The sequence below is a fragment of the Grammomys surdaster genome, unplaced genomic scaffold (genome assembly GCF_004785775.1).
Source record: "Grammomys surdaster isolate TR1022 unplaced genomic scaffold, NIH_TR_1.0 126086, whole genome shotgun sequence".
Classification (NCBI taxonomy): Eukaryota; Metazoa; Chordata; class Mammalia; order Rodentia; family Muridae; genus Grammomys; species Grammomys surdaster.
Genome location: NW_021620894.1, coordinates 5359164 through 5377831, shown reverse-complemented (window position 1 = coordinate 5377831; position 18668 = coordinate 5359164). Strand labels below are relative to the sequence as shown.

At 47.2% G+C, this 18668-nt stretch overlaps 1 protein-coding gene across 1 annotated transcript in view; it reads left to right on the top strand.

Annotated features, from left to right (window-relative positions):
* Grik4 (glutamate ionotropic receptor kainate type subunit 4) overlaps positions 1–18668 on the top strand; it is a 174614-nt gene that overhangs the window by 77432 nt on the left and 78514 nt on the right. The window contains exon 9 of the mRNA XM_028755739.1: positions 17767–17874. Coding sequence (XP_028611572.1) covers positions 17767–17874 — 108 coding nt within the window. The remainder of the gene's footprint in view (positions 1–17766; positions 17875–18668) is intronic.

Here is an 18668-nt window from a genome sequence, read left to right as displayed (position 1 = left end):
ACCTGCTGGTGGGGGTTTGAAACCTTCCCCACCTTCTGACCCCATCCCCCACTTCAAAAGCAATCAAATATAGAACAACAGAAAAGCCTTCTATGTACTGTCTGTCAGTGAGTCTGCACTCTATGTAGCAGCTGAGGAACAATATGGAGGATGTCATGGTCTTGTAGAGAGGTCCTGCCCAGGTCTATACTTTACTCCCCAATCCCTCTTACTCTGAGCTGCCTCTGTGACCGTCCTTCCTGTCCTCAAGTGAACAGCCATTGCTCAGCTAGCTTGCCAGTGGGAGAGGCAGCTCTGAGAATCCCGTGATTGTCACTGTCTAATACATTTTCAATTTCGAGGAAGGAGTTTACCATAAATATGCAGATCCTTTGAAGCTGTCTTTGCTGAGACCTGGCTCAGGGTGCCCCAGCCCAGTTTGATTGCTGGAGATCAGCAGCTCCCCAGCTCCCCAGCTGGGGGGATGGACCTGCAAGAGCAGGCCAGCTGGGAAGCTTGCATGGGCTGCAATCCCCCAGAGCCAGCTCTGCCTTTGATGAGGAAACTTGGGCTGTAGCTCCTCAGAGCTGGGGGTGGGGGGGGGGAAGTGCTTGAGGATGCTTTGAAGGTGACTGAAAAGTCACTTACTTCTTTTTAATTAAGAAGCCAAGAGAGAGGGAATTGGTGTGGAAGTTTGAAATAGCCATAGCTGTCTCTTAGAGCAAATGGCGTCAGTTCTTAGGGCTGCTGGTCAGTTAGGCCAGCTCTCTAAGAAAGGCAGTGACTTATGGGCGTTTGAAAGCCCTTAGAGATCCTATTTGCTTGTAGGGTGAAGGGTGTGGTCCTCCAGGTAAGTCTTCTGTCCTCCCACTTCCTATTCTACCTTCTTCCCCAGTAGTCATGGATGATCTTGGATGTACAGGCTGCCTCAGAGTCACATGGCCGCCTACCTCATTTCTGACATGAAATGAACCCAGAAAACTGTCACTGCCATCCCTGCTCCGTCAATGTCCTCCCTTGGCTATAGCATCCTCTGACCACTAGGCTCCCAGGAGTGGGGACTTATGAGCTGGGCTCACCCACTCACAGCAGGGAACGGGTGAGGCAGTAGGTGAGAGTCTCAGCACTCACAGGGGCGGGAGAGGTGACTGTGCAAAGAACTATACAAATATGCCCTCCAGGTCTCAGGTAGCTCAGAGCCAACAGAGCCCCCGGACCTGTGGGATTTCCGAAGCCAATTGCTTCCTTTTTAATTCAAGAGAATTTCATGTGCCAAGCCTCTTATAGGCAACAGTGTTTACATGTTTTAATTGAAAGGCCCCTGGAACCACTGACTCTCACCCTCTCCATTTTCCTCCACGCAGTACAGGTCCCATACTTCAGAACAGGAACAGGCTCTACCTAGAATGCTTTCTCCCAGGAGAGATGGGAGATGGTCTGACTGTTCCCTTGGCTGCCCGAAGGGGGAAAGGGCAAGGAGCAGATGAGCTGGCTTTGAGGGCTGTATCCTAAAGGGCTTCTTGTCTTTTCCAGCCTCTCTGGTCCCCACACATCTGATTCTTTCCCCCCAAAGCACAGGGGCTCCTGCTTAGCGGCTCTGCTGAACAATTCAGCAGCCACAGAAGCTTACAAGCTTGCTCAAGCGTCAGCCAGCCAACAAATTAAGAGGTACTTATGATTTTGAACAGGGGGCTGGTTTTGGGCAGAGGAGTGGGATTTTAAAATGCCGTATTTGAAATCTATTTCTCTTGTCATGTGCCTGATCACACTCTTCCCTGAGATCAGCCTGGAGAAGTCTGCCAGCTCCTGGAGACACTTGCTGTGCCCCTTCAGCCAGCTCATGCAAGGGGGAGCTGGAAGAGGCTAATTCAGTGCCCTGAAACAGCCCGTGGCAGCCAGCTCCTTCAAATGGAAAGCAAGCCAGAGCCAGGAGCAGGCATGGGGATACAGGCAAGGGGATCAGGAGAAAGAAGCAAGGCAGATTGTGGAGGGGTAGGCAGCTTACCCAAGGAGGCAGGCAATGTGTGCTAATCGAAAGACTCAGGGCTGAGTCCCACACTCCTTGTTCCTAACTTCGCTTCCCACTTTCCTTCTCGGTAAAGTCAAGAACGTCACGACTTCTGCTTCTCGAGTATCATAAAATTATTGAGAACAAGCTGAGCCATAGCTGTACTTTGGGGGTTCTATTACACTGTGCAATTTTTAACCCCGTTGTCTCACATGGGGGATGTCTAGCTAGATACCTCACTGTCTTTGCAATAGTCCGTATAATGTCCCAGACATTCTGACCTGGTTCAGGGCAAAGAGAAGGACACAGCCTTGGAAAGGGAAGGCTCAACATGTGGGGTTGTTCCTATTGGAGTCACACAACCCTGGAAGAGGGCATTATAAGTACCAGCCGATGCCAGGCAGACATGCCTGGCTGAAATCAGCTCTGCCAGCTGGCTCTTATCTTCTTCTTTCCCTCATCTTGGACTTTTCTCTACATGCCTTTGGCCTACTTACTCTCTGACCTTCAGCCCCGATTTGGTGGCTGTGGATAGACATGGAGATGAGAGAACCCAAATTATGGCTACTTCTGAGAGAAGCCATAATACACTGAAGGCCCGCAGAGTATGATCAACATTGTTCAGACGAAAGCAACAGACACCCCCAAACTACAAGTCCTGCCTCTTCCGAGAGTGCAGTAAGACCCAAGTAAAAGCCCTTTCCTACCCACAATCCTGCACTGGACCCAGCTAGGTGTAGGAACAAGCCATTCTCAGCCACAGGCCAAGAGCTCAGAAGCCACAGTGCTGTCCGGATTTCAGCACCAAGATGGAGAGTGACCAGCTTCCTTCAGCCTAGATGCTTTATTGAAAACATTAATTCAGTTGGCACCTAGGAATCAGAGCTCAGAGGCAAGGCATCAGCACCACTGCCTTCCCCCGGCACTTCTTACTTGCCGAGTTGAACAATGAAGCTGGTATGGCCTGGCCGTCGTGTTCTTTGGCCATAGTTTTCTTAGACAGAAAGTCTGTGCATGCTTGAGCTCCCTGATGCCTCAGCAGCTCATGTTGACATGCCTCCAGTCTTCTGAGAAAGAAGAGCAAGAAAGTCTTCCTATCGTCTGACTGCCATGTCCTTGTCGTGTATCAGTGTAAGAAAGGCCAGGGCATCCTCCCCAAACATCTTGAAAGATAGCTTGGGAAATTTTCAGTTATATTAGAAAAGGAGGTCAGGCATGGTGGCCTATACTTATAATTGTAACGCTCAGGAAGTAAGGCTAGAGGACTATGACCTTGAAGCTATCCTGAGCTACAAAGCAAGTTCAAGGCTAGCCTGGGCTATAGGTTAAGATCATCTCAGAAAAACATGGGGGGAAAAAGTGTCTGGAGATCACAGTTAAGAGAGTGTTTAGCTGACATGCATAAAAGCCCTGGTTTTCTTCTTTAGTTCCACATAGAGGCACATGCCTGCAATGATAACATGTGGAAGGTGGAGAGTCAGGAGGACCAGAAGTCCAAAGTCATCCTTAGTTACTCAGGCTAGTGATCCTGTCAAGAAGAAGGAGAAGGAGAAAAAGGAGAGGAAGAAGAAGAAGAGGAGGAAAAGGAGGAAGAGGAGGAAGAGGAGGAAGAGGAGGAGGAGGAGGAGGAAGAGGAGGAGGAGGAGGAGGAAGAGGAGGAGGAAGAGGAGGAAGAGGAGGAAAAGAAGAAGGATGACTTAAAAATAGAAGGCATTAGGGTATAGACAAAAGAAATTTTTAAACTTGTCCAAACAGGTAGGAGACCCAATCATCCTTCTGATCTTTCTGTGGGAGGTTTTACAACAGAAGCCCTGATAGTTGGGGAGTCCATTACATCTGTGAATCATTGGGGTGTCATTTGTAATCAGAGCCAACACAGGTGTCCTGAACCCCAGAGCTCCTCTGGATATATTTGTCTGTCATTACATTCTCCAAGAACAGCCAAGGTTTGGGCTTTTAGGCAGGAAGGATGGTCACCAAATCCCATGTTACCTCCCAGAGGCTGGAGATCATGACTGGAAATCTGAGCACATCTTGGTGACAGCCAAACAGCCCAGCATGGACAGGTCTAATTGGTTCTCATTATTTGTGAGATCTATATTTGCACATTTGACTGCTCGGTGACATTTTTTTTTTTTTTTTTGCAAACCTCATATCAATACTCGCAACAATTTTACAGACATGTGGCGAGGCAAAAATTTGGCTCACTCAATGTGTGCATCTCCAGCTGAGCTTGAACGTGGCAATGTTCTGTTATGTTCTTTCAGAGCTAATATTGTCAACAAGTGTCTTTTTCATGGACTATTGAGTGCCAGTGTGTGTGTCTGTGTGTCTGTGTGTCTGTGTTTCCCCTAGTAATTTTTCTGTTTAAACTAACTCCCACAGTGCAATGCTGACATGCCATTCCATGTTCCTATGCATGAGAAAAATTGTGACGTGCTCTATGGAGACAATCTATGTTCGAGAAGCTTCCCTCAAACCTGACCTATGACACTGCTGTGTAATCTGGTGAATCAACAATCTGTATTAGGTGAGACAGAGACACACATAAATTAATTCGGCTACATATTGACAGATTGATAGGAATTCTCTGACAGAAGCTCACAGGAACCTTACTTATTTATCCTGGGAGCAGAGGTTCACTAGTCCCTACCTGACTGAGTGTGGCAGCTTTATATAAGTCAGAGGAGCAACAAATAATGAGAACCAGCCATAGAGAGACTCACCCAGGAGACAAGAGCAGGAATGAGCCAACAGGAATTTCTGAATTTTCCTGCAGGGCTTTTCTCCACATTTGCCACTCCATAGTCCTGCTTGCTTGTTTGCTTGCTTGCTTGCTTGCTTGCTTGCTTGCTTGCATGTCCAAGGCCCCTATTTGCCCCACAAGGCCTTGCTTTCCTTCTGGTTGCTCTGGTGTAAAATTAGAGCATATATCCTGCAGAATGGATGGCATAGTGAAAGCCTTGTAGACCAGTTCTCTAAATAGATTACTGCAGACGCATTCTCATGAGGGGGAGTCTTACTTAAATGCCTAATGTCAGAGAACTCAATACCTTCAGGGACAGCGTATTCCATCTTGGGAAGCCCTTCCTATTCGAAAGTCCTTCCTTATTGGGGACAGGTGTCCTTTCTTTAAAGGCTCTGCCTTTCGTCCTTACATGTGTTTCCTGAGTCCTCACATCTCTTCCATTTGTCCCTGACTACCTTTCCTCAAGGAAGTCTTGTATAAGATGGAGAGGTTCCTTCTGTCACCACTCATGTTAAATGGCCACCTGCTTTGCCTTTGTGATAGGGCTGCTGCACTTCCATTGACCCCCTGTGGCCTCTCTTAGGCCATCTCTCTCTCCCCATCTCTCTCCCAGGTTCAGTCCCAAGGCACTTGGGAAAACTACACATTATAATTCTTTGAGTTGGAAGAGGCCAGGATACATTATTCTTTCAAGATGTGATCGCTGAAGACTAAAATGAAGTGACCTGCCTAGGAGAATGTCAGAATTCAGTCCAATGGCGTACACTGAGTAGCCTTTGTAAGCTAGGCCTGGGAGCTGAAGCCACAAGAGAACCGATTCCCCGTGGTCACACGTTTAGCAAGTGCTGATTACACACTTGGCACGAGGGACAGGGATCTTGTCTCTCAAGGAGTCTAATGTCTAGTGGTAATAATGGACTTAACACAGACGACGGCATAAGAAGTTATATGATTCCAAGTGTGGTGAGCATCCCCAAGGGGGGAGGTGGGTGAGCACCCTGTGGTCCTATCAGGGATAGGAAGCTCTCTAAGAGCTTTAGGGAGCAGTGCCCAAAGAAAGGGGTTGACCAAAGTCAGGTCAAGGAACCAAACTTCTGCCGCCTAACTTCTCCACAATAGCCTGTTCTAGCTTCCCTGGGCCTTTATTTACTCTTTTCTATGTATGTAAGTCATAACCAAAAGCAAGGGAACACAAAGGGAGGTGGGAAAATGATGCTGGCCAACGTGTCCATTCAAATATTTGCTAAATGGTTAACTATATATCCACAGCCAGAGAAATTACAGTATCCCAGGACAGTGTACTACAGTAGTGGTTCTGTCTGATCCAAATCTTCTCAAATCTTAGTTTTCTTATCTGTAAGACAGGGATGGTAGCAGAACCATCTCGACGTATAAGATAACAAAATGTTGAGTCCAGAGTTGTGGTGTGGAAGGAATTCCCAAGAGCGCATTCGCAAACGTTCTAATAGACAGCCTTTAATTACAAGGATCGATCAAGACTAGGAGTCTATGGGTATCAATAGCATACTTATTAAACCTCAGTCATCATCCACAGGCTGTGCTAGGTGCTGATGATAGTGTAGTGGACAGGTAAGCTCTGCAAATTCCGGGTGGTGTGAGTTTGCATATTTGGGATATAATTTGCACGCAGGGAGTCATTCAGGATGCGTGTGTAACCCTATGCATAACCGAAACACAAATGTATGCAGTATTCATCACCTCTGCTTATGAATTCCCCTTTCTCCACTCCATATAGAGATCGCACTCTTTAAATGCAGGTGTTGGTCCACTCAATTGATTTCATAACTCACAAATGGATTGTAGCCAATTTCCAATAAGATGCTGTATTAGACAAACTGAGTGGAAGTGTGAGAAAGCCTACGTTGTCCTGGATCTTCCTAGCTCACCCTGTACTTGTTTTTGATCTCTTCTAGTCATCGGATGCTGCTGCCGTCCCAGAATTCTAGATTTTTGCAGCATTCTGTACTCCAGTGCTACAGTGCATATCTAAGTGTATTCTGTGGCTGAGCAAATAAGGCCTCTGGTGGACTTCCACAACTCCCACTGTTCCCCAGGTCACCCCAGCTCTCAGTCTGAGGTTTACTCATGACTCCAAACTGTTCTTGTGTCATAGAAGCGGTTATATGTACAGAGACATCTGGTTGAAAGCTAATAAACATTACTCCTGTATGCCAGGTGCTCATCATGGAGGCTGATTTAATAGTTTCAGCTGGTGTTTTTTTTATGTGTATATAGACACGTATATGTTTTGGGTGGGTGTACATACAGGCATGTGCATGTACGTGTGGAAGCCAGAGGTCAGCTTCAAGTATCAGTCTTCAGGTTCTGTTGTCCTTCGGGTAAGGATTGAGAGTCTCACTGAGACTTGGGGATCACTGGTTAGCCTCGGCTACCTGAGCAGCATAACCTAAAGAACTGCATGTCTCTGATTCCCTGGTGGTACCCTGTAACAAGCATGGGCTGCCACATTGGGATTCTTTTTTAAACAAGGATATAGATGAGAACCCCCATCCTCCTGTTTGCTGAGAGGAGCCATTTCCCTGCCCCTTAAGTTTATCTCTGTCAAGTTTTACACCTGTCCCACCAAGTCTGTGGAACGCTAACCCATCTCAGGTCACTCCTGGGATCTCCTGACATAGTGTCCCCCCACACCTGCATGCCACACCTTCATCCCATATGGAGAAGCTTTAGGCTTCTCAACCTTCCTACTGCTGTGACCTCTTAATACAATTCCTCATGTTGTGGTGACCCCCCCCAACCAAACAATTTTTCATTGCTACTTCATAACTGTAATTTTGCTACTGTTAGAAATTATCATGTAAATATATGATATTCAGGATCTCTCATATGTGATCCCCGAAGGGGCCGAGAGTCACAGGTTGGGAGCCACTACTCTAAACACGGTTACGCGTATTTTATCATAGGCATCCTTCAGAATGTGAACTTCAACTCAGAACTGTAATTTAAAAAATGATTATGATTCAAAACTTTGGGTGAGCATAGAAAGAAAAGAACTGGACCATTAGGAACTTGCATTTGATTGGCCTTGACTCTGTCACACCTGTGACTACCTCCGATGATCCCCGTATGTGGAGAAGAGTGGGAAAATTAAGCTGACCTTAGTTAGCAAAATTGACTTCCCTAGGCCACACAGTAAATGACTGGTGAGTAGAATCCAAATCCAGATCCTCCGACTTCTGATCACCTGCTGTCCCCTTACGTATACAATCATATACTCCCTACCTGTCCCTGGCTTATGACTCAGCAAAGGCCTTCAGCTGCTTACCAGGAACACCGCATAGTATCACAGCGATCAGCTTACAGTTACCATACTGAGAACCCGAGCCAATCAGTGTCTGAAGACAAAAGGGCCATTTGAGCCCACAGTACCAAAAGGTTCAGTCCATGGTTCAGACCTGCTGCTTTGGGCCTAGTTTGGTCCATCATGGCAGGGAATGTGAGGTGGAGCCAAACAGTTGGCCTTATGACCATGGTCAAAAAGTTAAAGAGAGTGAGGAGGTAGCTGGACCTCCTACTTGGCTTCATGGCTTAAAATTTCCACTACTCCCCGACAGCAGCAGCTGTAACACGCAGGTCCTTGGGGTCCAGTCTAGACTCAAGCTGTAGCATGTGTGTAGATTCTGTCGTTCGCTCCCATTTTATGGATGAGTGAGCTCATGTGGGTCCTTTTGGTTGCCTCCATTCAGGACTATAGTCAACAAACAAGCTCACTTTGTTCAAAGGGACATGTGGGAAGGCCCAGGCTCCAAGATCAATATAGCCTATACCTACCTACCCTAAACCAATCAGTAAAGCAATACATAGGATCTGAGTTCAAGTCCTAACTTGATCGCTATTGGCTGTTGAGGCTCACAAAATTGCTTGTTCTTTCTGAGATTTGGGTTGTTTCCTTTATTCATCATTAACCTCATACACACGTACTTACTTCAAGCATTTTTTTTTTCTTTTTACCGTTTCTAAAGTACCGATGAGCCTGCATTTCTCAGGTGTGAATGATAACACGGTCGCTATACAGAAAGCGGGGAGATTTATGAAAGGAAACCACATGGGCCAGGGCCCAGCAAGCAAACATCAATAAGTATTTGAAGCCTCTGACTCCAGAGCAGGGCTTAGGGTTTCATCAGCCCCCGTAGAAGAAGCTGGGTCTCAACGGTGCCGAGTACAAAGGGCAGCTGTCTAAATGTGTACAAACTGTTAAATGTTCTAGTGTGTGCGCCTCTGCGGATGGGGCCAGCGATGTGAGCAGGTCCCTTTAGGTTTGAAAACCGATCCCTTTTTACTTACTTAAAAACGAACAAAGCGGCCAAAAGACATCCCTGAGCATCTTTAGACGGGAGGGAGTGGGCTGTGAGCTACAGGGTCCTCCGGGCTCCCAGCAGCAGCAAGGAATGCTAGTCGCCGGGCTGATGATTTTCCAAGTCCCTAATCCTCCAGAAAAGGTCCTGCCTGAGGGCCCCTATTTGACAGCTGAGAAGGAAAGCATTGGGCAGAGATGGGGAGGGACTTGGAGAAGTTTATGCAGGTTCTGCCAATGCCAGGAACTGTGCTAAGCTGGTTCCCATGGTTACGGTCTTGACCCCTTCTAACCAGATAATGCAGTGGTTAGGAACATGGGCTCTGGTGATGGAGAAAGTCTGTTTGAATCTCCATTTTGGTGCTTATTGGACTGTGACCGTGGAGACTTTAATTACCTAACCTTGCTGGTGTGCAAGGCTTTAAAAATCTTTAAAATGAATATAAAATGGTCAGCCCCTTGTAGATTTGCTGGGGATTAAATGAGATAAAGTTTCTGGTGCATTTGTTCGGTTATATTTAATTGAGCATCTATGAGACACGAGGTAATGAGCCAAGCCCTGGGGATAAGAGGGCAAGCTAACCAAGTCGCTCTCGTTGTTCTTAGAAGGCTTATGCCATAGTAAGACAGACAGGCAGTCAGCTATGTCCGTCGGACAGATGTTCAGAGGGCTAACGGAGGAGAAGACAGGCTTTCTGGAGGAAGCGGTTTTCAGGCAGAGGCTTAAAGGAAATGGTTGTGAAGTGGATGAGGGTGGGCAAGCATGTTCTATGACATCTAGAGGGCAGATGCTTGGCCTTTGCAGACACCCAGCATGACTGTTGCAACGCTGCCCTTGTGAGTGAAAGCACTCGCAGACTATGCAGAAGCGAATAGGCCCAGCTGTATGCCAATAAAGCTTTATTTGCAAAAACAAACAGTGGTCGAATTAAAATTACAAGCCATGATTTGCCATCCCCCACCCCCTGAACTGGCTGAAAGAGAGCTTGGGTCAGGCGATCACGTGGCTGGTAGAATTCTAGGCCAGGAATGACACATGCAGAGACCATACATAGCAGGGAGTGTCGAAAGGGCATGGCAAATGAGCAGGCATGTGGGGTCTTGTAGGTCCAACATGCTGCAATATGGCTCCTTGTCTTTGCGTCTGAACCAACATGGAACAGAACTGTAGGGTTTCTAAACAGAGGCTGCCATGACTGAAGAGGAGATTCTGGGAGTGTGACTGGCTGCTGCCCTGTAAGGATACGAACACAGAGGCTCACAATGTCTTCCAGACCTCAAAAGCTTCAGCAAGAGCAGGGAGGCTCACAGGGTCCTGTGGTCACAGCAATAGGCACTAGCATAGTTAGGTCTCCTGACTCTGAGTAATATTCTTTCAGTTCTGAGAAATGAGTCACTGAGCCAGGCCCTTGGGATTAGGGCAGAGCAAGGCAAGGAGCCGCAGCAAATGCCTGTAGTCGGGCCCCTGAACAACCACTTTTTGTAGTGACCATCTTACTTATGTTGACTGAGGGTCTCATGGCAGACCGAATCCCAGTGCCTGATGTGCATTCCATGACAGTCACGGCTTCTCAAAGGACTGTGGAGAGCTTCTATCTAAGCCACAGAGCCCAGCCTCTAGAGCCCTCATAGCCTTGCCCGCTCTTTGTCTAATCTTTCCTTCCACCAGTCCGCTGCTCCTACCGGGGTTGTTAAGCCCTGTTCAGCTCTGAGAGGACAGGGACTCAGAATCAGTTGACCTGCTAGAAGCAAGAAACAACAGCCAACCGCGAGGAAAGAAGCACACACCTGGAGCTTTAAAGAGATAGATGTAGGAGGAGCTAAGGTGGGAGGAGTCAGGAGAGGAAGAGGAGGAGTCAGGAGAGGAAGAGGAGGAGTTGGGAGAGGAAGAGGAGGAGTTGGGAGAGGAAAAGGAAGAGGAGGAGCTAGAGAGGGCAGAGATGTAGGAGGATGGAGAACCACACAGGTATGGAGAGCACTCATGGGGAACAACTTATAAACTTATAATTAGGTTAGCTAATTGGGATACAACTCTCTTTGTATGGGCATCCTGTTATTAATCATTACCAAACATATAAAGCCTTTGATTAATCTATAAGAATTAGAGTCTCATTCTCTTACTGGGCCCGCATGGATGGCGGAATGGTCTGGACAATGCCCTACCTTGTGGAGACAGCATGGAAGATTGGCAGAGCCATCTTCCTGGGTGGCAGGGCTGGTGTTTCTGGCGGGCTGGTTCTAGCTGCAGCGCGCACGTGGCCTCAGGCCGAGAAACATGGCGGCTGGGCTAGGCAGAGCCGCTGCAGCATAGATAGTCAGATTAACCAGAGGACAGTTTTAAATAATTACCATGACAGATAGATCCCTTTATAATGTTGAGGAAATGTAAGAAGCCAGCTCACTACAGGAATCCTAGGGCAGAGATAGATAGATCCATATCATGATGTGGAAACCTGCTTCCTAATGCCTGTGCCACACTTTAAGGTAAATCCCACTTGGTTTAGGTGCCAGAAGAACCTGTGGCTCCCTTAAGAAGGAAATAAGTATTTTTGAATACATAAGTGAGACCTGCAAAATTTGGTGCCTAAAGGAACAAGAAAATTATTAATTTATATTGATCTATAGCCCCAGGGGATTTGGGTTAAATGATACTTTCTATGCATGGGTAATTCCATTCCATGTTAGTTATATTTGCCTAAGTTTTCATGTTTGGCTCAGCATCTCCATCAAAAAAAAAAAAAATGTTTCTTTCAGTGGGCTTGGGGTCAGGATTTAGAAAGACCACACATTTGTTTGTTTGTTGTTTTGAATTGGAGATGGAGCTCTCAATAAATAGTCCATGCTGGCCTTGAATTTATTATGTACTCCAGTGTCGGCTTCTTGCTGGCAGGTTCAGGTGAGAGGAGAGAGGCTGAGACCCTGTTCAGCCTCTGTGAGGCTGAGCGGGATGGTGAGTGTCGGGATGGTGAGTGTCGAAGGCCCAAAAGAAACACACAGGGCTGGGAGTCTTGTCAAAGCAGGAATTCAACTTTAATGTAACAACCTCTTATTTATATAACCTTGGGGCATAGGGAGGAGGGGTTTTGGTGGGGTGAGATGACATGGGGGAGGGGAAGGGTGACAGAGGGTATGGGGTGACTGACAGGGCCAATGGCAAAGCTCTACATCAGTAACAGCAGAACAGAGGCAGGGTCAAACAGGTCCTGCTGAGTCACCCCAGTAGGAAGTGACTGAAACAGGTCTCAAAACTTGAAAGCCAGGCTTAGACTCTCCCACAAGGCCACAGAAACTAGAGTCAGGCTCAGGTTTGGGCCTCGAGGCCCAAACCAGGGTCAAAATGGGGCCCAACACACCAGGATAGCTTTGAACTCTCAACAACTCTTGCCTCAGCAATCTGAGAACTGGGATATATATATATATATATATATATATATATATATATATATATATATACACACACACACGCACACACACACATACATACACACACATATATATTGGTTTGCACAGCTGTGATCACAATCAAGCATTGGATGGGTCTTATTCAGCGTCATGATTTTCCCACTTCTCCATCCCGTGACTTGTATACCTTGACTTAGCAGAACTCGAATCCATTTTCTGGTAGAGTGTGATGAGATTGCTGTGCACCTGAGTGCAAAGCATGGAACCTGTTGGCAGAGTTGGCATCTGTTACATGGAAAAACCAGCTTGCTTCAGCTACGGAGAGCCCATTGTACACATCTTCCTGGCCATGGGCACTGTATGAAACATGATATTGACTGGAAATGTTTACACCACCTAAGTTGGTAGAATCTAGGAACTGGGGCCTCTTATTCCAGGAGCGCCAGTTTTGAAACGCCTCCTCAGTGACACGGGTGTGACACCCCACCATGGCTGTGAGTCTCAGTGCCGTAGTTAGCCCCCAGGCTCTGTTCATCACTCAGTTGTTCTTTGTGCTCTGCAAAAGTTCAGCAAAAAGTCAGAACAGCTTGCGGGGCTGCTTACAGCCCAGATTGTTGGTCCTATCCCTCAACTTCCTCACTAAGTTTCTTGTGGTGGCGCTGCTGGTCTGACAAACAAAGTAGTTGGCACGTGCCTAATCCGTCTAAGAAGCTGAAATTGAAGTGCGGATCGCTTCAAGAACACAGAAGAGACTGTGTCTTTTGGCCCCAACAATGACACTCTAATGGATGCTGACTAACCCAGCACTTGAACTAATCTGAAAATCCCTTTGAGGCAGCAAGTGGTATTTTAATCCCCATCTTACAGATGGAAAAAGAGACTCTGAGGCATATGTAACCCACACGAGGTCACACCATTCATAAGCAGAGAAACCAGGGTAAAAGGAGGTCCTCCAACATGGGGGCCTCCTTCTGGAGGGTACAGATGGTGCTATATGCTCAAGAACCAGATGGGACTGACACACAGCATCATCTCTGCATGCTCAGCTGTGCACAGGCTGGCCCACATCAGCCGGGGTGACAGAGGTCTTCTTCCTGGAGTTAAGATGCCATAAAATAGGAGCTAGCTGTGGCCCTACCCAGATACGCGCCTTCCCTCGCTCCCTTCACTGTAGCCCCCAGGGCCTCTAAAATGATGGAAAAGCAGAGCAAGCAAACAAGAGACAGAGGTGTAATCTGAAGAGAACTGAAGCCGTGCATGTGGGCAAACCAGCTGGGTCTGCCAAAAGACTTGGGAGGAGGCATGTGTCATGGAAGAGAAGCAAGGGGATTTGGCTGCAATTAGAGGCACAAATCTTGCCTCTAGGGAGAGTGACATCTCCTGCCCACCCCTGCACATGTGTGGCATAGATGGTGCCCAGTAGGTGGGGCAATTAGCCTGTATCCCAGGGCACCTGGCTCCACCAGCTTTCCCCTTCCCACTGTCTTTCTGCAATTAGATTGCTCCAGCTAATAGCTGCCACACCGCTTTGTTGGAGCTGCTGGCTCTATTAATTTCTGGAGGCTAACATGAGAGTGGGTGGGAGACTCATTTCTTGACTGGAGCTCAGGGCTAATTAGTCTATTTGCTAGGTCCCCAGGGGTGAAGTCTTGGAGGGTCCATTGCTGAGGCTGTCATATCTGGCTATGGCAAAACATCTTTTCTACCCATGGCTGTTGTAGGAACCCAGTTTGTTGCTTGAGTGTGGCTAAGGAGCTGGCGCTGCTTTGAGCAGGTGGCCTTGCTGGTGTGACGTGGAAGTTCAGGGTGACAACAGGCTGCTAAGAAGCTCAGTCTTGTCTTGAACATACAAATGCTGGTACCTAGCCTACTTGGTTTTATGTTCCTCTTGCCCAGGTAAAGTTCTTCCCAGCCCAGCAGACCATTTGGAACCAATTACACACATTTCAAAGACAGGAAAACAGCCCCTAGGAGGAGAGGGATTCCTATTGGATTAATGAAGTGTTGAGACCAGGGAGAAGACAGTTATGCTCCTAAGGTTTATACTGGGTGGCTGAGAGGCTTCTGAGGCCACTTCCTGCTTAGTCTGATTTGCTCAGATTTCAAAACAAAACAAAACAAAACAACACACACACACACACTAGTGTCCTCACTACAAGACATCAAGAGAGAGTTGGGGAAGATCAGGGACTTAGGATCTGGCTCTAGATTCGAACCTGTGGCACAGCCGCCAGCTGTGAGGAGAGGATCCATTAAGCCCATCTGAGCACATTTCTTCATGAATAAAACAGAAACATCATGCCACCTCTAAATTATGATGGGGGACTTCAAAGAGGTGACAGAATGCTGTATGTGACACAACAGGTGTCCTATAATTATTTCCCACCCAACTCTGTTTGGAAATCTCACAGCACAATCATCTTCTCATCCTTGTCCCTGTAGAAAGAAGAGGGGCAGGGAATTAGACAATGATGTCACCTGACATGTCCCTTTGAGAGGCAATAGGAACTCTAGAAGCCCCAGGGGAGCTCATCTGTGTTGTGCCCATGCTTGGCCAGCAAAAATAAAGTGCTAATAGGAGACAGTGGGTTTCTCTGCTTCCACAGCCAGGAGCAAGGTTCTGGGGTCTGAGCATGCAAAATGCTGATGGGGGGGAGGCCCACCAGAAAGTAAGTACACAGCTAAAAGGCTCAGGAAGCAGAGCTCGGCAGCTCCACAGGAAGATTCATCTGGGGTTTAGAAGCACAGGGTTTATGGTTCAGGCTCCTCAGCCGATGGGCTGTGGGTTCTCAGAGAAGCTGGGTGGGATTTCTTATTGTATATAAAACAAAGCACGTCGTGTTCATAGAACCACTGCAGAGGGGGAGAAAGCTCAAGCTCTCTTCTGGTGGCACCTTTCCGGGGTTATGGAGAGAAACTTTTGCTTATCTACCCTCTGCCACTAGTAAGGCTCACCTGTCATGACCCATGGGTTCATGCATAGTCCTGGAAGACCACCAGAGATCCTAGATGGTGGTCCAAGGTGGTCCTGGGTTGGACCTTCCCTCTGTATGCTTTGCCTTCTCCAAAGTAGAAAGGTAGGTTGTTGGCTTCTCCTTACTGTGACTCTGAGCTCTTTTGTTCCATGGAGTAAGGATAAGAGCAAGGTGGAACTAAGGCGGGGCTAAGGTGGGGCTAAGGCGGAGCTAAGGCGGAGCTAAAGCAGAGCTAAGGCGGAGCTAAGCCTTCATTGTTGGTGAGGAATCTGAAGGCAAACTCAGAGCTTACCTCCAGGGGAGAGCAACAGGAGCAAATGCAGGGCTTATGGGAGTTTTCCAGGGAAGCTGCTGCTGGTACCTAGGAGAGGGGTCCATGTGCATCTCTGGGTATGCAGGCAGCCGTCAGCTATCTTTTATGGATGTAAACCCCAACTACACAGCAACAGACGTGACTCGTTTGGAGTCTAGCCACCAGAATTATATGGGATCAAATATATGTGTATCGTATACTTTTGCATTATTCGTAGACTTTTATATCCTTGTATTCTGTATTGTTTGTTTATAATATATTTCTGTAATATAAGGTCTATTACAAACAGTGTTCTGTTCTGTCAGACGCCCTAGAGATTGTCAGGGCGATGGAATAGTCCACAGTAATATGGATATATACTCAAAAATTGGTTAAGAGCACATAACGGCTCCTGCCAGCCCTTGCAAAGTCAAGGCAGGAGCTTGAAACCAACCAAACATGATTAAGTGGGTGTATCTTATTTTTGCACGTATGTATGTTATGTATGCATGTGTATGCTTATGTGTGTGTGCGTATGTGTATGTGTGTGGTTATCTGTATGTGTGTGTGTGTACACACGTGGAGGTCAGATGTCCACTTAGGATGTCTTTTTCTAGCTCTTTTCATGTTATTTTTTTTTGATACAGGGACTCTCACCGAACCTAAAACTTGCCAATTTGTCTTGACTAGCTGGCCAGCAAGCCTCCAAGATCCTCCCACCTCAGCCTTCCTAGGGCAATGATCAAAACCACAACGCTGCTGTGCCTGGCTGTTTTATGTCTTAGCATGGATACAGGGGAGCACGTGTGTACAGCAAGCACTTTAGCAACCGAGCCAGCTCCCTAGCCCTTGATGTAAATGTTTTTAAACCACAATAAGATAAAAATAAAACCAATAAAGGACAATTTTAAAACATAGTAAAGAAATGGATGGAAAAATAACATTTATGGAGTGTCAAGTTAAATTCATCCTCTCACCGTAACCACTAGAAGTTTCTGTTATTATTCTCATTTGGCACACAGGGAAGCATGCTTAGAACTCAGAGAGATCACTGAGGTTGTATGGTGGGTTTTATGTTCCTGGTTAGAATGGGAACTGTGGCATCAAACTGGTACATAGAGGAACATTTCCATTTTTATTTCTAGCTGGAAGAGCCGAAGCTTTGGGGGAACCTCACCTCGAGGCAGAGGATGAAGGAGACTAGGACCTGACGTTTCCCTCTTCTGACTTATTCACGCAGCCATAGGCTTAACCATACAATAAGCATTTAGGTTGCTGCTTCTATAGCAATATGATCTCATTTAGGTTATTTGGTACCAAGAATAGAACCTAGGGCATCTTAACTGAGCTGTATTCCCAGCCCTTGGCAAGCATTCACCAAAGGTCTACTACATACTAGTTTTTTTTTTTCATCTTGTATCTATCCTCTTAATCACGATTTTGTTTGTTTGTTGAGATGGAGTCTCACTATGTAGCCCAGGCTATCCCTGAACTCACCAGGTAGCCCAGGTTAACTTCAAACTTAAAGCAATCCTTCTGCTTTCACCTTGCAAGTGCAGACACGAGCCGCCAATACTTTTTTTTCCTTAAGCAATTTTTAAGTGTACAAGGGTACATGCTGCCTATTCTTATTCTTACCTAGATAATTGGGTTTATCCAGGGCAGACCAAAGCAAAAGAGGCTTGAAAATAACACAACTCCAGCCCCTCTGCCCCACTCCCTTCTGCTGTCAGAACCTCTCTGCACCATGCTCTACTCCTAACTTCTCTATTTTTCTTATCTCTTCCAAGTCTTTGATCCTTTCTGCCTTCACTCTGACATCCCCCTTACCTCAAGACCCTCAATCTTGTATCCTGTCCCCCAATTCTGGTCTAGCCTATTGCTCTCCTGTATCGCTCTCATCCTTCTCTCCTGGGGTCTACCCACAGTAGAGCATTGTCCTCCTCTGCTGTCAAGTCCAGCAGCGTGCAGCCCAATCCATCGCTTCCTCAAGTCTTCCCATCCTCTCCCCCTTGGTCTCCTCAGATTGGCCAGTGGCATGTGGCAGAGGGCCTCAGCATGGACAGCCGCCTCTACGCCTCCAACATCTCTGACAGTCTCTTCAACACCACCCTGGTCGTCACCACCATCCTGGTAAGCGGGGTTTCTCGGGCCTCCAGCTGCAGCTCCCGAGGGTGCCTCCTCCTCCCCTAAGCTCTTGCTCATGGGCTTCCCAGGGAACAGAAGATAGAAATGCTAATCACAGCTCAGAGGCCAATTTATGACAGCGTAATTGCACTCCAGTTGCTGTTTCGTATGGAAATGATATCTGATGAGCCGGCTGAGCAGCTGGGGCAGAGGGAGCGAGTCCACAGTGTGGAGACGCCTCTCCCCGGGGGATCTGGGTGGCTAGAGAGCTGCTTAGAATCCCTAGAAATGGGACCTTCCTTCCAACAGAGGTGGGACAAACTGAATCCAGTCCTCTGAAATGATTCCCTCTTTACCAGAAGCCCTCTTTGCTTAGTCACTGCTGTATCCAAAATCAGCCCCGCTCCCCAATACAGCCTTAAGTGGACACCCAGATATCTGTGGACTTCTATGGCCTTTCCTTCACTTCTAGGCAAGTGTCTAGAGAGTTCTCAGTGAACCCATAAGTCAACCGACCGTCCCCTTTCCACTTGATTCATTTCTGTTCAGTAATTACCAAGCCCACCTCCCAACTCTGCCCCCCCCCATTATATGCCTGGCACTCTGCTTACTCACAAAAACCAAAGATGAGTATGTATTGGCTCGTATCTTCAAAGAAGTTATCATCGAGCAGATGGGCTAAGTCAGCTACACACAGCCAAGGTCTTAGCATTACCGCTAGCCCTGAAGACCTCACGTTTCAAAAGATCTGTCGGTTAAGCCAACTACATGTTAAGCAACAATTGCTTCATTCTTCCACA